The sequence below is a fragment of the Carcharodon carcharias genome, chromosome 18 (genome assembly GCF_017639515.1).
Source record: "Carcharodon carcharias isolate sCarCar2 chromosome 18, sCarCar2.pri, whole genome shotgun sequence".
In the NCBI taxonomy this organism is placed as follows: Eukaryota; Metazoa; Chordata; class Chondrichthyes; order Lamniformes; family Lamnidae; genus Carcharodon; species Carcharodon carcharias.
The window spans coordinates 54011897-54031440 of record NC_054484.1 but is presented as its reverse complement, the minus strand read 5'-3'; the positions used below and the strand labels follow the sequence as shown (position 1 = coordinate 54031440).

Genomic DNA, 19544 nt, shown 5'->3' with positions numbered 1-19544 from the left:
AATTCATGACATTTGTTCAAGCTAATAATGAATCTAATTTGTATGCTTGCAGCATTTTCCAGAGATGCAAGATTCCTGAAATATTGTGCTGAAAATATTAAATTCCTTCTCAGTATATGGGCATCACTGGCAAAATATTTACTGATCATCTCTCATTACCCTCAGGAAGCTTGTGGCGGGTCTTCTGTTTAAGCTGCTGTACCTCATGTGAAAATATTCCCAGAATTGCTGAGGTGGGAGTTCCAGGATTTTGACCCATTGATGACAAAGGAAAGATAATACATGTCCAAGTTGAAATGGAACAAACATTGGAGATAATGATATTCCCATGCATCTGATGCCTTTTCCCTCTCATTTGTAGCCAAATTCATAAGACTATTACATACCAATGCAGTACTGTGCTTTAAATGGAACTAAGAAAGCTATAGTATTTAACACTTTTTTCCAGGATATAAGATGTATTGACTAAACAGCAACTTGGCCCATCATTGGTGTTGGCTTTGCATCTCAATGATTAATTTATAATTTATTTATATACAAATAATAACTCCACATCTGCACACAAGGACTTATTTTGAAACTGTTTCTCTGCTTACCTTTGTCGTTGTGCATAATCAATTTCTATTTTAACCACAATTTCACCTGTTACATTTTTATGAGGTAGTAACATGGTTTCATTTGATAATAGCCTGTCTATCACTGTAATCCAGTAACTTTACTGAAAGTGATCATACAGGTATGGTATTTCCAATATTTGCAAAACTTAAGTAACTTTTAAGCAGAGTCTAATTAACTGTTTATTTCCAAAACCTCAATGCCGTGCTGCACAAAAGGAGGATTTTCCTCAATATCAGGTTTCTAATTCCAGCTCCTAAATATAGTCATTTACCATCATCCAAGCTTGATCGACTCGCTGGCTAAATGATATTTCAGCTCAACAAAAAGGCACCTTAAACCTTCCTTCAGCAACAACGCCATTCAGAAAGATTAACAACTTAAACTAAAAGGATTAGCGTAAACATTTTATCCTTGATTCTTTTATTCATACCCCTACCCTTTTTCAAATGTATAAATCATCAGAAATTTGGTAATTCTTTCTGCAACATGAATTATTTGAAAAAAAAGGTTGTTGAAGGCCTATCACATTGGGTCTCCGTCTGAAAACGGCAGCACCAATTGGGTATCGGCCGATCAGGAGGGTGCTCTAATTAGGCCGAGGGCGAATACACATCTTCATGATTCTGGGTGTTAATTCAATGATACTAAATTAGTGAGTTTAGTGGCAGTTTAGCTTTGAATCACGTAGCAAGGGTGGGCAGGACGCAGTAACTATGCTACTGTGAAACTGTCCTGCAATATAAATAGAAGCAGGAGTTGATGACCTCTAAAATGCACTGTACATGAGACATTCACTTAGAAGACTTAGCTTAAGATATAAAGGCCCACAGAAAGTTAAAGCCCATTCTATCTAAACGTCCAAATTATTTACTTCCCAAATAAACAGCATTTTAAGGAGTGGCCTTACTGTAGGTATTGATGTGTTGGAGTTCACTCTCCTCAGCCGTCGTTGCATTAAATCATATTCCATTTCATTGACCTCAGCCTTCAGTTTCTCCAGCTTTTGCTTTTCCAGGTTTAGCTCTTTTAGTAATCGCTCCATTCGAGCCCTCTGATGGAGCAATAACGCTAAGGACACATTGTAAAAAATCAGTCACAGAGCAGAAAAACTAATATCTAGTTCTGACGGACAAGCACTATAACTGCCACGAGGTAGAGAAACGGCCTTGGTTAAACCAAGGTTGAGCAGGTTAGATAAACTCAAGCTATTTTCCATAAGTATTCTCTTCTCCCCACAATCAAACTGCAGAAAACAAAATGATCCTTCTGTCAGTGACTCAGAAACATCCAGAATAACAAGTATATCCAAGATACAAATATCCTTTGTACATTCAAGGGTTGCTATAAAAAATAAATGTCAAAGGTTCACTATGCGTAGAGAAAATAATTTACTTTCAGCAGATTATTCGTAACCCTCTTTACTGACAGCACAGATAAGCATCAGTGTCACAAAGGTGCAAAGACAGCAATTCTTGCCAATGAAGTCTACAGTGGGTTTATAAAATGATTAAGACTTATCCATTCCCATAGGAATATACTGTAAACCATCACATATATACTACAATAATAATTTTAACTCTGCAATCTCGGAGGCATTGCATTCTGTTAAACCCTTTACAATAATATTCCTGAAACTAGGTCATATGTTTAACTGTTCACTACAATTAACTTTGCAAAGCCATTAAATCTGTTCAAATTATAATTTATGATTTGCAAAATAAAGTGATGTACTTTAATATGAAAACCTCATTTTAACACTAATCATCTAATTTGTGTCTGAATTTCTGATCCCATATTTCAGATATTGAAGTAATATTGATTCCCTCAAAAAATTAATGAATGGCATATATATATACAGCTTACTGTAATTTACTTTAGAAATCATCAGAAAATTAGCATTATGATCAGGAAACAAAGCACAGAATTTGATCCATTATAACCTAGCCAAGTAGTTAAACAATGTGTAGTCAATGAGTATAGAATCATAGAAGGATGTAGCACAGAAAGAGGCCATTCAGCCTATCATGCCTGCACTGTCTGTTCAATAGAACTTTCCAATTAGTCTCATTCCCCTGCTCTTTCCCCATAGCCCTGTAAATATTCTCCTTCTACAAATTACCCAATTTTGAATGTTGCTATTGAATATGCTTTCCCCACCCTTTCAGGCAGTACATAATGACAACAACTTGCTATGTTAAAAAAAATGTTTCCGCACGTCCGCAAATGGAGTGGAAAAATCAGATGGGCAACGGTAGCGTAGATGAGAAGTTCACACGAACATACAACCAAGGAGCAAGAGTAGGCCATTCAGCCCCTCATGCCTGCTCCGTCATTTAATAAGGTCACGGCTGACCTGATATTAACTTGAAGTCGGCATCCCACCTACTCCCGATAACCTATCCCTTGCTTACCAAGAATCTATCCACCTCTGCCTTAAAAATAGTCAAAGGCTCTGCTTCCACCACCTTTTCATGGAGAATTATAAGACTCACGGCCCTCTGGGTGAAAAAAATTTGCCTCATCTGTGTTTTAAATGTGCAACCCCTTATTTTTAAACAGTGACCCCCCCCTAGTTGTAGATTTTTCCACAAGAGGAAACATCCTCTTCACATCCACCCTGACAAGACCCCTCAGGATTTGACATGTTTCAATCAAGTCGCCTCTTACTGTTCTAAAGTCTAGTGTTACCAACCTAGCCTGTCCAACCTTTCCTCATAAGACAACCCAGCCATTCCAGGTATTAGTCTTCTCTGGTAAACCTTCCCTGAACTGTTTCCAATGCATTTACATCCTTCCTTAAATAAGGTGACCAATACTGTGCACAGTACTCCAAATGTGGTCTCACTAGTGCCCTGTGCAACTGAAGCAAACCTTCCCTACTTTAGTATTCAATCCCCCACGCAATAAATTATAACATTCTACTAGCTTTCCAAACCACTTGTTATACTTGCACACTAGCCTTTTGTGATTCATGCACTAGGACACCCATATCTCTCTGCACCTCAGAGCTCTGCAATCTGTCGCCAATTAGATAATATGCTTCTCTTCAATTCTTCCTGCAACAATGGACAATTTCACATTTTCCAACAAGATACTCCATTTGCCAGATCTTTGCCAACTCACTTAACCTATCTAGGTCTTTTGAAGCCTTCTTGTGTCTTCTTCACAACTTACTTTCTCATTTATCTTTGTGTCATCAGCAAATTTAGCAATCCTCCCTTCATCCAAGTCATTTATATAAATTGGAAACATTTGAGGTCCCAGCACTGACTCCTGTGGCACGCCACTCATTATATCTTGCCAACCTGAAAAAGACCCGATTATGCCAATTCTCTGCTTCCTGTTAGCCAGCCAATCTTCTAGCCATGCCAATATGTTACCCCCTATACTATGGGATAGTTTCTTAGAACAGCATGCTCTGGAGCCAACCAGACAGCAGGCTATACTAGACCTGGTACTGAGCAATGAGATAAGATTACTTGATAACCTCATAGTGAAGGCATCCCTAGGGAGCAGCAATCATAATATGATTGAATTTTACATTTGTTTTGAGGGGGAAACAAGTGCGTCCAAGACTAGCATTTTAAACTTAAATAAGGTCAATAATGAGGGCATGAAAGCAGAGCTAGCTAAAGTGAACTGACAAATCAGGTTGAGGGATGGGTCAATAGAGGTTCGGTGTCAGATATTTAAAGGGATATTTTAGAAAACACAGAATAGATACGTCCCAATGAGAAAGGAAAATTCCAAGGGGAGGGCTTACCATCAGGGGTTAACTAAAAAAAGTTAAAGACAGTATCAAACTTAAAGAAAAAACATATAATTACGGAAGGACGGGTGGCTGGTCAAAAGATTAGAAAAATAAAAAAGAACAGCAAAGAATGACAAAAGTGTTAAAGAGGAGGGAGAAATTAGAGTATGAGAGAAAGCTAGCTAGTAATATAAAGACGGATAGTAAGAGTTTCTGTAGATATTTAAGTAAGAAAAGTTAACAAAATGAGCATTGGTCCTATAGAAAGTCCATCTGGGAAATCGATAATGGGAAGTAGGGAGATGGTGGATGAATTAAACAGGGATTATGCTTCAATCTTCACTATGGAGGACACAAGTAACATCCTGAAATAGCAGTAAAGCAGGAAATGGAAGGGAGGGAGGAATTCAGGAAAATTCCAATCACCAGGGAGGTGGTATTGAGCAATTTATTGGGGCTGCGGGCTGATAAATCCCCAGGTTGGGATGAACTTCACCCTAAGGTCTTGAAAGAAGTATCCAATGAGACAGTTGATGCATTGGTTTTAATTTTCCAAAATTCCCTAAATTTGGGGGTGATTCCATTAGATTGGAATATAGCAAATGTAATTCCTTTATTCAAAAAGGGAGGGAGACAGAAAGTAGGAAACTACAAGCCAATTAGCCTAACATCTGCCATAGGTAAAATGTTAGAAGCTATTTGTAAAGATGTTATAGCAGGGCACTTAGAAACATTCAAGGCGATCAGGCAGGGTCAACATGGTTTTGTAAAAGGGAAATCATGCTCAAAAATTTATTGGAGTTCTTTGAAAGAGTCACATATGCTCTGGATAAAGAGGAACCGGTGGATATACTGAACCTGGATTTCCAGAAGGCATTTGATAAAGAGCCACATCAAAGGCTGCTGCGGAAAGTAAAGTTCATGGTATGGGGGTAACATATTGACATGGATAGAAGATTGGCTAGCTAAAAGGAAGCAGAGAGTTGGCATAAATGGGTCTTTTTCTGGTTGAGAGGATGTGACGAGTGGTGTGCCACCGGGATCAGCGCTGGGGCCTCGACTTTTCACAATTTTTATAAATGACTTGAAGGAGCCAAAGCAATGTTGCTAAATTTGCTGACGACACAAAGATAGGAAGGAAAGTAAATTGTGGAGAGGACATACGGAGACTACAAAGGGACATAGGTTAAGTGGGTGTGCAAAGATCTGGCAAATGGAGTATAATGTGGGCAAATGTGAAATTGTTCATTTTGGTAGGAAGGTGTTCCACAAAGCGGTCACCCAGTCTGCGTTTGGTCTCTCCAATGTAGGCTGGGTGACCACTTTGCAGAACACCTTCGGCCTGTCCGCAAGCATGACCCAGATCTCCCTGTCACTTGCCCTTTCAACACTCCACCCTGCTGTCATGCCCACATGTCCGTCCTTGGCCTGCTGCATTGTTCCAGTGTAGCTCAAAGCAAACTGGAGGAACAGCACCTCATCTTCCGACTAGGCACTTTACAGCCTTCCGGACTGAATATTGAGTTCAACAATTTTAGATCATGAACTCCCCCCCCCCCTTTCCAATCCCCCTTTTTCCCAATAATTTATATAGATTTTTTCATTTCCCACCTATTTCCATTATTTTTAAATGTATTTCCATCCATTGTTTTATCTCTACCTTTTAGCCTATTTCGATCCCTTCCCCCTACCCAACCCCCACTCGGGCTATCTGTACCTTGCTCGCCCTGCTTTCTACCCTTAATGTCACCTATTATCACATTCCTTAGATAATATCACCACCTTCAAAACCTCTTTGTCCTTTTGTCTATGACACCTTTTGGTTATCTCCACCTATCACTGGCCCTCTATCCAGCTCTACTTGTCCCACCCCCCCACCCCCCCTTAAACCAGCTTATTTTTCACCTCTTTTCTATTTTTCCTTAGTTCTGTTGAATAGTCATACGGACTCGAAACGTTAACTGTGTTCCTCTCTGCAGATACTGTCAGACCTGCTGAGTTTTTCCAAGTGTTTTTGTTTTTGTTTTGGATTTCCAGCATCTGCAGTTTTTTGCTTTTATCTTAGATGTTATGCTTCAGTTGTACAGGACATTGGTGAGACCACATCTAGAGTACTGTGCACAGCACTGGTCTCCTTATTTAAGGAAAGATGCAAGTACGTTAGAAGCAGTGCAGAAGCACTAGGCTAATACCAGGAATGGGCAGGTCGGCTTATAAGGAGAGGTTGAATAGGTTAGTATCCACTGGAACTTAGAAGAGTAAGAGGTGACTTCACTGAAACCTTTTAAGATCCTGAGGGGTCTTGACAGGGTGAGTGTGGAGAGGATGTTTCCTCTCGTAGGACCATCTCGGCCTAGGGGTCGTTGTTTAAAAATAAGGGGTCGCTCATTTAAGACAGGGATGAGAAGAATTTTTTTCTCTCAGAAGGTAGTAAGTCTTTGGGACTCTTCCTGAAAAGGCAGTGTTAGCAGAGTCCTTGAATATTTTTAAGGCAAAGCAAGATAGATTCTTGATTAACAAGGGGGTGAACGGTTATTAGGAGTAGGCAGGAATGTGGGGTTGAGGCTACAATCGGATCAGCCATGGTTTTATTGAATGACAGGGCAGGCTTGAAGGGCCGAGTCGCCTACTCCTGTTCTTAATTCCTATGTTCATGTCACCTCAATTATACAACAAAAGTTATGTCTTCCTAAAATACAGTCATGGTATTTTAATCCACAGGGTTTATTTTTCCTTCGTTTTCAAGCAATTTATTTTTAAACCAAACTACAAATTTAGGACCTCTCAAATTTCAGAAATTTTACCCATTGAACAGCTATGCAAGCCAATGCAATTTGCTAAAGGAGCTGTATGCTTCAATTCTGGTTAAACTAAAAGAGGTTCTAAGCACTTTCTAAAAAAAAATAACCTTGGGTTGTTAACGGATCCCGGGGTATTTCAGCTGAATCCGTATTCAAAATCTACAGTATTGGCATGACATAAGCAATTTTAAAAGAAAATAGTACAATTATATAGCCAAGATCTGGGTTAATAAATTGAGTTTTAATGATTCACACTGGCATAAAGTTAGATACAATCGCTTCTTATTGGTGATGAAGGGTGCATGACTGCCAAGTGAAACATTTTGTTCTATAACAGAGTAGCAATCCCAACTTCCACATCTGTAATCTTAAACAAAGCGCAATTCAGAAATCACTCCGACGAACTGTATAAAAATCAAACTTATTCTACAAAAAAAAGATTTATTTATAATTTTGACACTCAAAGAGTTGGCTTTTTCCTTATCAAATGGAACAAATTCTGTGTCACCCATGAACAATTGAAAGCACACAGAATGGTTTAAAAAAAAAGGGGGGGGGGTGAGGTGAAGTGAGGTGCCTAGAATTATATAGCTACAACCTTAACTTTTGCTTCAGTAGAATAAAAGGTTGAAATTCAAAAGTCAGGGACTTTCAGGGGGTGGGGGTCAGCCTAAAACAGAACATAAGACAGGGAATAGGAAGGGACTCTATGATCAAGCAAACTCATTCTTCCAAACAGTACACATTTCCTCCAATTTTATGCCTTTGTGATTTCTTATTCTGCAATCACAGCCAAATAATCTTTGTTCAAAATTATTCACATTCATTTTAAATTAAAAAAATTAGATCTCCTGTTCAATCTTTTCTTCAGCAATAACAAGCTCAACTCTGCCATCTTATATAAAGCTCCAGAATAGCCCTTGTTTACTTTCTCTGATCTCTGTCCAATGTATTAATTTTCTTTTGAAGGTGAAGGCCGGGTGCCAAACCTGCTTTGCCAGATGTTAAAATTATTCATTTCAACATAAAACAAATGGTCTCCCAACGGCCAAGTTGAAGGAAGTCATACTAAAATTTGTTGACAAGATTGCAAATATTGCAGGCAATCTTCAGCATCCTCTCTCCAAAAAAAAACACCTGATGGCTTTTAGGTGAGGATATCAAAGGATATGGGGCGATGGAAAATAAATGGAGTTGAGGTACAGATCAGCCATGACCTGGTTCAGTAGCAGAGCTGGCTCAAGGAGTTGAAATGGCCTCCTGTTCATATTCTATATATAATTTTCTCAGACAAAATCAGGTAACTGCATAACAGCAGTTTAGTCAATGCATGAATACAAACTGTGAATTAAATTTGGATCCAAATTCATTTCTAAAGAACAATCTAACATTTTGCCCTTACATTGAACTAAGTTACATAATGCAATTGAGTAACAAAGTGGAGAAAAAACTCTTTTAGTCCACAACAAACTTATGAATTTTATTTCCAATTTAAAGTAAGAGGAACTATAAAAACCGATAGTGGCAGCATGTATCAAAGAATCTTAAATTGCATTGCCTCATCTCTCATACATGGTAAAAACTGTATGAGACATAATGCCAAATTTAACCAGTGCTCTTGCAATACAATGTATAAAAATAACAAACTTTGAGACAGTGTACTATACCTTGAGTGTAAGCATAGTCATCTGACCCTGAACTCGACTTTCGCCGCTGCTCCTCATTTCGTTTGTTGACACTAGATCCTGTTACTGCTGATATTGGTTGTATAGGTTCAGGGGCTCCAGGATGCTCTCCATGGCAATCAACTAAATTCAAGATGCTCCCAGGGTCAAAAGTAGGCGATGCCACACCTCGTGAAATTGAAGGCGGTCTGTTTGGGGAAACTGTAATTTTGAAGGTGTATTTAGTATTTGGCTGAGTTACAACCACACGAGGAGAGTTCACTTGGTTACTGCCAGCAGTTGTAGACCTAGGTCGTGATGGTTGATGGTGAATATACGTGGGTGGTACACTATACACTGGCTGCGGTTGAACCACACTCATTTGTCCCGACATTCCTCTTGACGGTGAGCTAGAAGGTGAATTGGTGGCAATATAAAGCGTAGGCTGACTCCGTAAAGCAGGTTGACTGCTTACAGGGGATGAACTTCGTGTAATGCTGGCACCAGATCTTTGGGGCGTTTCCAATTTGATTTCTATCTGGTTTTTCATAGGACCTTTAGACAATCCAGACACAGAATAAGGGATGTAGGATAATGATTGACTGCCCTGTTGTGGATAATTCTGTGGAGCCTGGTACGGGAGATGCGTCATTGTAGGAGAACTAATAGGCATGAAGACATGGGAAGTCTGATGACCTTGTTGGTTGGCTTGTACCTGATGTTGTGGAGAGCTGTAGGGCGAGCTGAACTGTGATGGGGGTGGTGACCGAAATGCTTGCTGAGGAAGCTGAGGCTGCTTGGGAGAATACTGAGAAGGCTGATAAGTCTGCTGTGGTTGATAAACAGGTGGAGGATGATGGTTATACTGAGGAAGAGGGCACTGGCTCGAAGTCCAAGCTGTGTTCTGAGGAGTCTGTCGTCCAGATGCTGGCCTAATGTAAATAGAATTACCAATCCCATAGGGAGTACTCTGCATCTGTGATGGACCACCATGTATGTGCAAAGCAGTAGGAGCAGTCTGACCAGATGGCACATTCTGTGACAAGGTTACGGTGATAGGGTTCATGGTGTACCGAGGTATGGGCTGATATGTTGGAGAAAGACCTTGCATAGGCGATGCATTCATGCTTGGTTGAAGGGAAGTTGGCTGTTGAGATGGTGGGGGAGGCGTACCTGTACTTCGTCCCTGGTCACTTACAAAGAAAGGGTTGTAGCCAGATGGATTAGCTACAATTGCAGGGGCAGAATGTGGCTCCTGTATTAGTCGCACAAGTTGTTTACCACCTCCACGTTGAGGGTCAATGTGGCCATCACTTGTGCTATGGACCAGCGTTCGACCCCCATTGATTTGACCACCATCCCCTGCCTGGTATGTTGCTGGAGGCTGGATACCCAGATTAATCTGCAGCATGTGGTTCCTGCTCATTCTGGCGTCATCGGGGCTGTGGAACTCCCCATAAAGGTATTTGTTGCTCTCTTGGGCAAGAGCCAAACAACAGGCTTCCAGATTATTGTTATTCTTAATTTAAAAAGAGAAATTTTAAAAATTAATGTTGTTATGATGGCATTATTGAAGCTTACATAGTAACATGTGGACAGTTTCAAACATGCACAATTTTAATACGAATCCAATGTACAAGAGGAAAATATTTATCAAACAATGTAATAAGTTTAAAATCACTGGGGGTTTAAAAGTACTATACAATGCCATGATGGGGAAGAATTATTCTTTTTGACCAAGAAAAAGCAAAGAAAAGTTGAGTATTGTGAAATGAGGAGTGGGCTTGTGATGCAATATTTTCAATAGCCTAGTCATTTAAAGACAGTACGGATGAGGCACGAAGAAACAAAAAAGCCATTTGTCCTTGCACATAAAAGAGTGACATACGCAAATACCAGTTAGAGAAGTCAAAGAAACTGGGCTGGTGGAGGCGGACAGATTGCCTGCTATTGGAAGTTATATGTCAAATATAACTAAAGGGCTCACACTAATTGTTGCTGGGGATTGTCTTAAATCCAAGTTTACCAATACCCAAAGAATGCAGGAATATACCAAAGTACACTCTTAATAGGCATCAACATTATAATTCATATACCTTAAGCACTTCTCAAACTTTTCTTTTCTAAAGACTGTGCCTAAGGAAAACAAATGAAAGCTAACCTTGATGCCTTATTCTAAAAACCATTCTTCACATTTGATACAAGCAGTACTAGTAGACTATTCAACCTCAGAGACCATCACAGTCAAGTCCTATCTCAGTATAAACTTAACAAAATGGGTTCACTAGACAGTAATGAGTAGTAAGAACCCTGCACATTTTTCTCCTCTTGCCCAGTAGGAATCAAACCTGGAACCTTAATCTTACCAAGAGGTGCATTTCTTCACTGCACCATTGGGAAGCACCACCTCTGCAAAGGAATCGGAATGGAGCACTAGGTCATATCCTCTATTATAGCATGTTCAACTCACAATAAGTCAGGTTAGAAGAAAACCTAATATAACTCTTGAACCATAACTGTATGAAACAATGTAAAGTCCAATGCTGGCCTGTAAATCATAGCAACACCATGTTTTGGCTCCTATCAAAAATGTGCAAGATGATATTCTGGTGCACAAAACAATTACAAATCATTTTCTAAATTGTTTCCATTTAACAAATCAAAATTTATTTTCTTCATGCTTTGCACTTTATTCCTGCAGTGTATCAGAGTTACTGTATAATATTTCAAAATGCAAAATTTGGACTATGGTAGCGAGAGGTATACACATGTGATTCAATCAAATTGAAGCAGTCCAGATGACAACGCAGAGCTTTTAGCTCCTCAGACCTAGATTCCAATTATTCCAGAATGATTGATCAGCACAATTAGCACAGAAGGAAGAACTTTATTCTAAGGTAAAATGAGTATGGGGAATTTTCATTCAAACTCTGTTATATTCACGATTCCACGTACAAATTACACACCATTCTGCATGAAACTGGAGGTTTTACTCAAAGGACATTAGGGTGTGCAATTAGAAAATACCACACCGGTGGAGTATTTGGTCTTACTTAAGGCTGAAGTTTACTTATTGTGGGGGGGTGGATTTTAAAACTGCATCTAACCGAAACTGTGCTAATCAGAAATATGTGATGTTGCAAAAAGGAAAACAAATTTAATCTCTCTCAATACTAGAGTTCTTCACACCAAGACCAGTACAAAATTCCCCCTTCCCCCACGGGAGGGCATAATAAACTATGCGCCAGATGTACGTGCATGTTCTTCTACTCTGTGAAAGATTAGTCACGATGAACTTCCGTAACACATGATCACAAGTGCAACATCCCACATTAAGCCTGAGATATTTTCTGTGACATTTCCTAGTCCCAGAAGCACTCTCAATAAATCAATATGGTCAACCTTCAAACTTAACTATATTTAGGGCCAGAATTTCCCCCCCCCACTGGGGGGGTTGTGTGGGGGCGGGCACAAACCTGATCAGCGCCCCCGATCAGGGACGCGCTGCCATTGGCCCACCCATCATGACGCGCGCCCGGAAGTGCTGAGCGCTCCCTGTGCGGGCAGGGGGGGTGGGGGGTTGGGGATTCGCTGAGTGGTCCCAATTATTCCAGAATGATTGATCAGCACAATTAACACAGAAGGAAGAACTTTATTCTAAGGTAAAATGAGTATGGGGAATTTTCATTCAAACTCTGTTATATTCACGATTCCACGTACAAATTACACACCATTCTGCATGAAACTGGAGGTTTTACTCAAAGGACATTAGGGTGTGCAATTAGAAAATACCACACTGGTGGAGTATTTGGTCTTACTTAAGGCTGAAGTTTACTTATTGTGGGGGGGTGGATTTTAAGACCGCAGAGATCTCCCTGAGGCACCTTTTAAATAAAGGATTTTAAAACTTTTGAAACATGTCCCCTCTTGTGACAGTGTCACATGAGCTGGGACATCTTAATGAAATTTTGGAAAACATTTTCCTGATTTTTTTTTTAAACACTTCATGAAACCTCATCCCGCCCATAGATGAGGTTCAATTAAATATGCTAAGGCCGCCTGGACTCTTCGCCTGCCCGCCAACCTTAAGGTTGGATGGGCAGCTCGTTTAAATGCTTTAATCACTTTTTAATAGGCCTCTGACAGTTTGACGGGCACGCAGCCGACTCGGCTGTGCACCCGCCGAACTGAAAACCTAAATGAAGTGCGATGACGTTGGGGTGCCCGACATCACTACGTGTCATTTTATATGTCGGCTCGCCGACGAGAAAATGCTGCCCTAGGTTTTCAATGCTTATAGTTTTGATATACAAAATTACATTTCTTCAAAGCATCTCTGAAGAATTACTTAATCATAGAAAGACACTTGCACACAAGCCTAATGAACACATCTACAGCATCATGCCATTGTAGCCTTCTTACTGCACAGACTATAGTTTTGCAATCGCACAATGTACTCCCATATATAAACCATTTTCTTGTAGCTAGTGGTCACTAAATTCAAGTATTTTCTTCAAATTCAATAACACCAACAAAAAAATTTGCTTTGTCTAGTATCAGTGTCTTGTAATGGCAACACCAGCATGGATTTTACCCCGAGGGGATTCCTGCAATGGGTGGAAGAGGGGGTGGCTTCGCTGCTTTGGGATCAGGAAATCCAGAAGAATGGATTTTCCTAAACATGCAGCAGTTTTTAAGTCCAGGATGTTTTAAAATTATTTTGTTGGTTTCCTACCTGCAGGAAGCCTGAATGACTGGCTGGAGGTCAGTCAGGAAGGGAAACCTACAGCACAAGTCCAGAACTGGGAAGAGCAGATAGTTCTAGTGGTGGTTGTGTGGGGGTAGGAATGGGGTTGCATGCAATCGTTGGTGGGGAAGTGGAGTGATTTACTGGGAAGCTTGTTGGACCTGAAGGAAACACTCATTCTCCTGGCCCATAAGCAGGGCTGCAAAGGCCTTGTTTTCAGCCCTTCTCACTTCCTTTCATTTTCCAGCTTTACCGGGCCCTGGGAAACCCGATCAACTTGAGTCAACAATAGAGTGACTATTAAAGTGAAGGTATGCAACTTCACTAACGTTTAAACGATAGACCCACCTCCTGTGAACAGATTGGTTGCTTGCCCTTCCCTCCTCTTTCTCCATTAAAATCAGATGTGTGCGGGTTTGGTGTCAGTTTCAGATTTTTGAATTTTAATCTCTGCCCCGATCACAACAAACCCTTTTTGGGGTTAAGATTCAGTCCGCAGTTCTCAAATTAAGTATCCAAAGAAACCAAAAGAGTAATGTGTTTACAGTTACTTCTGTTATATTGTTTTTGTGTAATTTGTTTAAGGCTATGGACACTATCTCAGTGACTGTTCAACAAGCTGAAGGTACAATGCTTATTCCAATACATCCTCAGCATTCTGTGGGAAACATAAGTGCGTAAGAAAAGTCTAAGATCAGAATAGGCTATTGGAATCAATTGAAGCTCATTCTCTAGCTTTCCACCACTGAATCCAACTGCATTTGAACTCCAATTCAACTGCCTCCGTATTCTATATGGAGGCTACCCAAATATATATAATGCTCAATATTCAAAAATAAATTTTTCCATTTATATACCCTGCTCCAACTTTGAAACTATCATCTGGGATATTTACCTGCACTACTTAATTTTTCATAAACTTGGATAAAATCCCCATTTAATTTTCTTCTTACCAGACTGTAAAATGTTTCCTCAATTTGTATTTATAGGAAATTCCCCTTACAATATCCTCCTGAAAGCATGTGAAACTTTGCTGCAGCATTGGGACAAAACCTAGAAGCAACATTCTAAGACAGGTCTTGCCAGTGAATTGTAAAACATTGGAGTAGCTTCTACTAACTTGTATTCTACGGTTCTTGCTATATATCTAGCATTTAAAAAAAAAACTCCTTTTGCCAATATTTGACAGCTTTGGTCCAAACATGGACAAAAGAGCTGACTCAAGAAGTGGGGCGAGAGCAACTGCTGATATCAAGGCAGCATTTGACCGACTGTGATATCAAGGAGCTGTAGCAAAACTGGAGTCAATGGGAACCGGAGAAAACTCTCTGCTGGCTGGAGTCATAACTAGCACAAAGGAAGATGGTTGTGGTTGCTGGAGGTCGATCATCTCAGTCTCAGGACATCACTGCAAGAGTTCGTCAGGACAGTGTCCAAGCCCAACTATCTTCAGCTGCTTCAATGACCTTCCCTCCATCATAAGGTCAGAGGTGAGCATGTTCACCTATGATTGCCCAATGTTCAGCACAATTCGTGACTCCTCAGGCACTGAAGGAGTTTGTGTCCATATGTAGCAAGACCTGGACAGCATTCAAGCTTGGGCTATTAAGTGGTAAGTGTCATTTACGCTACATAAGGGCCAGGTGATGACCATCTCCAACAAGAGAGAATCTAACCATCAGTCCATGACATTCAATGGCATTACCATCACTGAATCCCCCACTATCAACATCCTGGGGGTTACCATTGACCAGAAACTGAACTAGACTAACCATATAAATACTGTGGCTACAAGGGTAGGTCAGAGGGCAAGAACCTGCAGTGCGTAACTCACCTCCTGACTCCCCAAAGCCTGTCCACCATATACAAAGCACAAGTCAAGAGTGTGATGCAATACTCTACACTTGACTGGGTGAATGCAGTCCCAACAACACTCAATCATTTCGGTACAATCCAGGACAAAGCAGTCTGCTTGATTGGCAGCTCATCCACCACCTTAAACGTTCACTCCCTCCACTACTGATGCACAGTCCAGCAGTGTACACCATTCACAAGATGCACTGCAGTAACTCACCAAGGCTCCTTTGACAGCACCTTCCAAACCTGTGACCTCTATTATCTAGAAGGACAAGGGCAGCAGGTGCATGGGAACACCACCACCAGCAAGTTCCCCTCCAAGCCACACAACATTTTGACTTGCAACTATACCACCATTCCTACTTCAATGTCGCTGGGTCAAAATCCTGGAATTCCCTCCCCAACAGCATTGTGAGTGTACCTAAACCACACAGATTGCAGTGGTTCAGGAAGGCAGCTCACCATCACCTTCTCAAGAGCAATTAGGGATGGGCAATAAATGCTGGCCTAGCCAGTGATGACTACATCCTGTGAACAAATAAGAAAAAAATAAAAGTAGCATTCATTATTCCTCTAAGTCCCTTTCTCAGTATCCCTTGGCTAATTTAATTTCATTCGCTATATGCTTATGATCCACATTTTTGACTTATGTGCTAGGCTCAAATTTAATGCTGTTAATTCAACTGCCCATTTGCATAAGCTATCTCATTAACAATTTAAGTGCTAAAATCCATTATTAAGGTGGTAGTAGTGGACATTTAGCAAATAATTATACAATCAGGCAGAGTCAGCACTGTTTTGTGGAAAGGAAATCCTACTTGTCAAATTTATTAGTTTTTTGAGGATGTACCAATCAGGGTGGATGAAGGGGAACAGAAGATGTAGTGAATTTGGATTTCCAAAAGGCATTTCGTACCATGCCACATAAAAGATTACCACTCAAGATAAAAGCTTATAGTGTTGGGGGTAATAGCACGGATAGAGGACGTGTTAACTAAGAGGAAAGCGTGTCAGAATAAATGGGGGATAATTTTTCAGGATGGTAAAATGTAACTCGTGGAGTGCTACAGGGATCAGGGCTTGGACCTCAACTATTTACAATCTATATTAATGACTTGGATGAACTGACCAACAGTGTTGTAACCAAGATATAGGCAAAATACTGCAGATGCTGGAAATCTGAAACAAAAGCAAAAAATGTTGGAAAAACTCAGCAGGTCTGATAGTATCTGTGGAGAGAAAGACAGAGTTAACGTTTCGAGTCCATATGACTCTTTTTGGGACAAGTCATACGGACTCGAAACATTAACTCTGTCTTTCTCTCCAGATACTTTCAGACCTGCTGAGTTTTTCCAGCATTTTTTGTTGTTTGTGTTGTAACCAAATTCACTGATTATATGAAGGTAGGTAGGAGGGTAAATTGTGAAGAGGGCCGAGTTTGCAAAGGGATTTAGATAGGACAAGTAAGTTGACAAAAAATTAGGAGATGGAGTATAATGTGGGAAAATAAGAGGCTGTCCACTTTGGCAGGAAAAACAGAAAAGCAGAGTATTATTTAAAAGGGGAGACAGTACAGAATGTTGTGGTATAGAGGGACCTGGGTGTCCTTGTACATGAATCACAAAGTTAGCTTGCAGATACAGTGAATAATTAGGAAGGCAAATGGACTGTTGGCCTTTATTGCAAGGGAGAGAGAAAATAAAAGTAGGGAAGTCTTGCAACACATTGGTGAGATCACATCTAGAATATGGAGTGCAGTTTTGGTCACCTTACTTAAGGAGGGATATACTTGCATCGGAAGCAGTTCAGAGAAGGTTCAATAGGCCGATGGTGGGATAAGGGGTTTGTCTTACGAGAAAAGGTTGAGCAGGTTGGGCCTATATCATTGGAGTTTAGGAAAATGAGAGGTGATCTTATTGAAACATAAGATTCTGAGGGGACTTGACAGGTTAGATGCTGAGAGGATGTTTCTTCTCATGGGGGAATCTAGAAATGGAGGCACAGCTTCAGAATAAGAAATCTCCCTTTTAAGACTGAGATAATGAATTTCTTCTCTAAGAGGGTCATTAATTGATGCTGAGCCGAGCAGCCAGTAATACAACATTGACATCTATTTTCATTCCTTGTGCCTACCAAATTTCCTCCCTGGGCTCCTTCAACAATTAAGAGTGTCTTTTCCTAGGATATATACTACTTTTAACAGTATTTGATGATTATTTTGCTTTTCCAATCTGTATCACCTCCAGGAATCTTTTGTTTCTTTACTTGCCCCATTAGCATCTCATTTTGCCTTGCACCATCATCCCTTTGCCATTTAATCACTCTTGTCTTCAACCCCATCACAGACCCTTTTCTCCTTAGTTCTTTCCCCATCTCTCTACTTCCTTAAAACCTGTTACATCTCATAACTTTATGCAGTTCCGATGAAAGATCATCGACCTGAAACGTTAACTCTGTTTCTCTTTCTCTACAAGCGCTGCCAAACCTGGGTGGTTCCAACATTTTCCATTTTTATTTCGGACTTATCTCATCTGACACAGGTGATGTTAGTTTTAAGTCTTCATAATTTTTTTTTAATTATTCATTCATGGGATGTGGCCTTTGCTGGCTGAGCCAGCATTTATTACCCTTGAGAAGGTGGTACTGAGCTGCGTTCTTGAACTGTTGCAGTCCATGTGGTGTAGGTACACCCACAGTGCTGTCAGGGAGGGAGTTCCAGGATTGTAACCCAGTGACAGTGAAGGAACAGCGATATATTTCCAAGTAAGGATGGTGAGTGACTTGGAGGGGTACCAAGGTGGTGGTGTACCATGTATCTGCTGCCCTTGTCTTTCTAGATGGTACTGGTCGTGGAAGGTGCTGTCAAAGGAGCCTTGGTGAATTCCTGCAGTGCATCTGGTAGATGGTACACACTGCTGCTACTGTGCATCGGTGGTGGAGGGAGTGAATGTTTGTGGATGTGGTGCCAATCAAGAGGGCTGCTTTGTCCTGGATGGTGCCAAGCTTCTTGAGAGTTGTGGAAGCTGCACTCATCCAGGCAATTGGGGAGTATTCCATCACACTTTTGACTTGTGCCTTGTTGATGATGGCTTGGGGAGTCAGGGGGTGGGTTACTAATTGCACGACTCCTAGCGTCTGACCTGCTCTTATAGCCACAGTATTTATGTAGCTAGTCCAGTTCAGTTGCTGGTCAATGGTAACCCTCAGGATGTTGATAGTTGGGGATTCAATGATGGTGATGCCATTGAACATCAAGGGGTGACGGCTGGATTTTCTCTTGTTGGAGATGGTCATTACAAAACACTTGTGTGGCATGAATGTTACTTGCCACTTGTCAGCCCAAGCCTGGAAATTGACCAGGTCTTGCTGCATTTGGACATGGACTGCTTCAGTACCTGAGCAGTCGAGAATAGTGCAATCATCAGTGAACATCACATCTGACCTAATGATGGAAGGAAGGTCATTAATGAAGCAGCTGAAGGTGGTTGGGCCGAGGACACTGCCTGAGGAACTCCTGCAGTCATGTCCTGGAGCTGAGATGACTGGCCTCCAACAACCACAACCATCTTCCTTTGTGCTAGGTATGACTTCAACCAGCAGAGAGATCCACCCCCGCCCCCCCCACCACCACCCCACCAAACCCCCCCACACACACACACACACACACACACACACACACACACACACAATTCCCATAGACTCCAGTTTTGCTAGGGCTCCTTGATGACACACTCGATCAAGTGCTGTCTTGATGTCAAGGGCAGTCACTCTCGCCTCACCTCGCGAGTTCAGCTCTTTTGTCCATGTTTGAACCAAGGCTGTAATGAAGTCAGGAGTTGTGGGGCCCTGGCAGAAACTGGGCGTCAGTGAGCAGGTTATCGCTAAGCACATGTCGCTCGATAGCACTGTTGATAACCCCTTCCATTACTTTACTGATGATCGAGAATTGACCGATGGGGCGGTAATTGGTTGGGTTGGATTTGTCCTGCTTTTTGTGTACAGGACTCACCTGGGCAATTTTCCACGTAGCTGGGTAGATGCCAGAAACAGCTTGGCCAGGGGTGCAACAAGTCCTGGAACACAAGTCTTCAGTACTATTGCCGGAA

At 41.0% G+C, this 19544-nt stretch overlaps 1 protein-coding gene across 11 annotated transcripts in view; it reads right to left on the bottom strand.

Moving 5' to 3' along the window:
- Positions 1 to 19544, bottom strand: part of tab3 (TGF-beta activated kinase 1 (MAP3K7) binding protein 3) — a 136475-nt gene that overhangs the window by 52209 nt on the left and 64722 nt on the right. For all 11 annotated transcript variants that reach the window (XM_041211483.1, XM_041211478.1, XM_041211484.1 and 8 more), the window contains 2 exons: positions 8838 to 10353; positions 1526 to 1686 (listed from right to left, as the gene is read on the bottom strand). In XM_041211483.1, coding sequence (XP_041067417.1) covers positions 1526 to 1686; positions 8838 to 10353 — 1677 coding nt within the window. The remainder of the gene's footprint in view (positions 1 to 1525; positions 1687 to 8837; positions 10354 to 19544) is intronic.